The sequence below is a fragment of the Leishmania braziliensis genome, chromosome 32 (assembly GCF_000002845.2).
Source record: "Leishmania braziliensis MHOM/BR/75/M2904 complete genome, chromosome 32".
Lineage (NCBI taxonomy): Eukaryota > Euglenozoa > Kinetoplastea > Trypanosomatida > Trypanosomatidae > Leishmania > Leishmania braziliensis.
In genome coordinates, this window is record NC_009324.2 from 518,402 (window position 1) to 521,304 (window position 2,903).

General features: G+C 57.0%; 1 protein-coding gene across 1 annotated transcript; it reads left to right on the forward strand.

Moving 5' to 3' along the window:
• Positions 1-687: 687 nt before the first annotated feature.
• On the forward strand, positions 688-2,370 carry LBRM_32_1450 (conserved hypothetical protein; the record flags this gene model as incomplete). Its single annotated transcript, XM_001567452.1, has 1 exon — positions 688-2,370. The coding sequence occupies one exon, from the start codon at positions 688-690 to the stop codon at positions 2,368-2,370; it is 1,683 nt and encodes a 560-aa protein (XP_001567502.1).
• Between the last annotated feature and the right edge of the window lie 533 nt (positions 2,371-2,903).

Below are 2,903 nucleotides of genomic sequence, written 5' to 3' on the forward strand. Positions count from 1 at the left end.
TGCGTGCGCGTGACAGTGCTTCAACTGGTCTGCGAAAAGTGCGGGAGTGTGTTTTAGCGCCGTGTCACACACCCCTTTCTAGTCGCGGCTGAGGTACCGTTTGAGTGTTGTTGTTTTTGTGGTTGGTTTTTGCATCTGTGTGCGCGCGGCATCTGCACCGGAGAAACACTGTGTGGGGCCCCCTTCCAGATTTACGTGTGTGGTAGGGTAGGCGTGAGAAGTTCTCCGCCCTTCTCTTTCTCTTTCTCTTTCTCTCTGTACGGCTCAATTCTCGTTTCTTGTCGTGCATCCAAGTTGGCTCGACGTAGAAAGTGAAGCCCGGCGTGCGAGCGAAGGCGGCAGCGTCCCACAGCTACCAAGTCCACCACTGTGCGCCATCGTTTGGATTTCGCTCCACCCTGTTGGGCTCCTGCTCGGTTGTGGTGCCTGCGCTGTAGTGCGAAAACAAAAAAAAAACACACATTTTGTTTTGCCTTTGTATTTTCCCTCTCGTTACTCTCACAAGCCCTTGCAGTGATCCCACTGGCAACCGCGATATTTTTTTTTTGTGGAGGAGGTGCGCGCACAGCATTGTCACCGTTCCCCTTGCTCTTGCCCTCCCCACCCTTCTCTGGTGGTGAAACTCGACACTGTGCAACCTTGCCTCCCTGTGCAAAAAGGGCTGCTCCTGTTGGTAGATTGTTTTTCATGAGCGCGAGCGACATTCGCCTAGACGTCAACTACGAAAAAGGTGCTGGGGATCTAAAAATGCATGGGTACTGGATTTACCCACCAGTCACTCATAACTCCACCATAAACGCGGATCAAAGTAGCAGCAGCGACACCGACTGCCATGGAAGCGGTACTGGGGGGGCTGTGGGGACCGTCAGGGGTGACATTGCCGCGTCAGTGTGGTGCTCAGACCCGGAAATGCCCCTCCCGCTATTCTTCAAGCCACTCGTGGAGGACGATATCGAGGGCGGCGACAGCAGTGACAGCATCGCCAAAGCAGCCCCGGAGCTTCTTCGCAAGGAGAGCGCAAGCAGTCTCATGAGCCACTCACCACTGGAAATGGACGGTGTGGCAAACGATCGACGCCGCAACAGCTCGCTTTCATCAACTTCGACCACTGATGGCAGCGAAGGGAGTTTTCCGTGCCTTGACGAGGAGGTACTCGGCGATTTGGGCGATGTGATTGGCTATGGCGGCGACCGCGGCTCTTTTGTGTGTCGCGTGCCACTGGCGCCGCTGCTGCACTCGTGGAGAGAGGCGCCGAGTTTTGCTTGGACGCCGGCACTCCTGGATGCCTCGCACTTCTCGGAGAAGGCCTACAAGAAGTACCCGACACGCATCTCAAAGGACGAACTCTCGTTTGTGTCAACGGCGTACCGATGTGCCCGCAACAGCGAGCATTGTCAGAGCACTAGCAGCCCTTTTCTGTCCCCAGAGGAGGCCCACTACGCCGCGCTGCACCTGGTCTTACCCGATGCCGTGGTGCTAGCCCGTGGAGAGCAGGTCGGGCTGCTCATGCCGCTGTACAACTGCAGCCTCAAGGAGCATCTTCAGAGCCTGGGACATCCCACATATTTGGGGTGCGGTGCCTCAAGCATGCCAGGCTCACTGACCCTCTCGAACAACACCAACCTGTACGCCAAGGATGCCGACAACACCGCACTCGGTGGTCTACACCGCAGCGCATTTCGCTTTACTGCAGCCTATCACCCAGTCGAGTCGATTCAAGTTATCTCCGCTATCGTCTTCCAGATGCTCGAGGCGGTCGCCTTCCTCAATCACCGCCTTCCCCATGGCGACGGCTCCACTGGGTACACCCATAATGACCTTCACCTCGACAACATCCTGCTCTCCTACGACGGCGATGTAGCCCTCTGCGACTTTGAACTCGTCGCATCCACGCCCACACCGTCGCGCACCATCGATGTACGCCGTTTGCCTCCCTCCTCACGGCAGTCGCCGCACGGTCTCTTCAGCGAGTCGGCCGACACGTGGGCCTTTGGACTCATGGTGGTGAATCTGCTCACTGGTGTGGACCCCCTCTTCACCTCGGACATTGTTAATGATTTCAGCGATGGCCCGCTACTCTTTCGCTGGGATCGCAGCCCATGTGTTCTGGACTGGGAGGCAAACATCAAGGCGCATGTGGAGTTCCTGCTGCGGAGTCAGGATTCAACTGGGCAGCGACTGGAGGAGGCGCGTCACCTCTTGCAGCTCTGTAGCAAATGCCTGGTCAATCGCGAAGGCACCGAGCCGCTGCGCGCCGTTTCCCTGCTCGAGGAGCCGATGTTTCTCCCCTACCGTCGCGACTTTAACCTCGCCAGACGTACGGTGAAGGAGTGGATTGGCAACACGCGCTGGGCGTGTCGCAGAAGGTAACCGGAGGACACCCATACACTGGGGGGAGGGGGGGGGAAGAAAATCATAGACGCTAAAGCCACGGATTCTCACCGATACAAGTGCACAGGGAGACGTTCGACCACAAAACCTCTAAGCGACGGCCATGTAGCGATTCTTTTTTTTTTGTTATGGCTGAAGTGATTCTGGCACAACGATGTCTCGAGACTCATTGCCGGCATGTGTCCGAGCGGACGAGTGCGAAGGGTAGAACGCGATGGTCAAGTGGGACTCATTGACTCCTTCCTTCCGACTCCTGCTCAGTGTCTCCCTCTCCCCTCCCTTCAGTCGCAGTACTGCGGCATCTTTGCTGTTTATCTTTGAGGCTCGCTCGCCTGTGCCACTGCACTGTTGTTTACTGCTGCTGTCATTTCGGAAAGGCTGCCTCACCTGCCGCTCTCCACTGACCTTTTTTCATTCGTCTTGGTAGCCGTGCCGTCTTTTTCGCACATTTGCTACGCCTCTCTGTGGTGCACCTCAGGGAGGGAGGGAGGGAGGGAGGGAGGGAGGGGGGG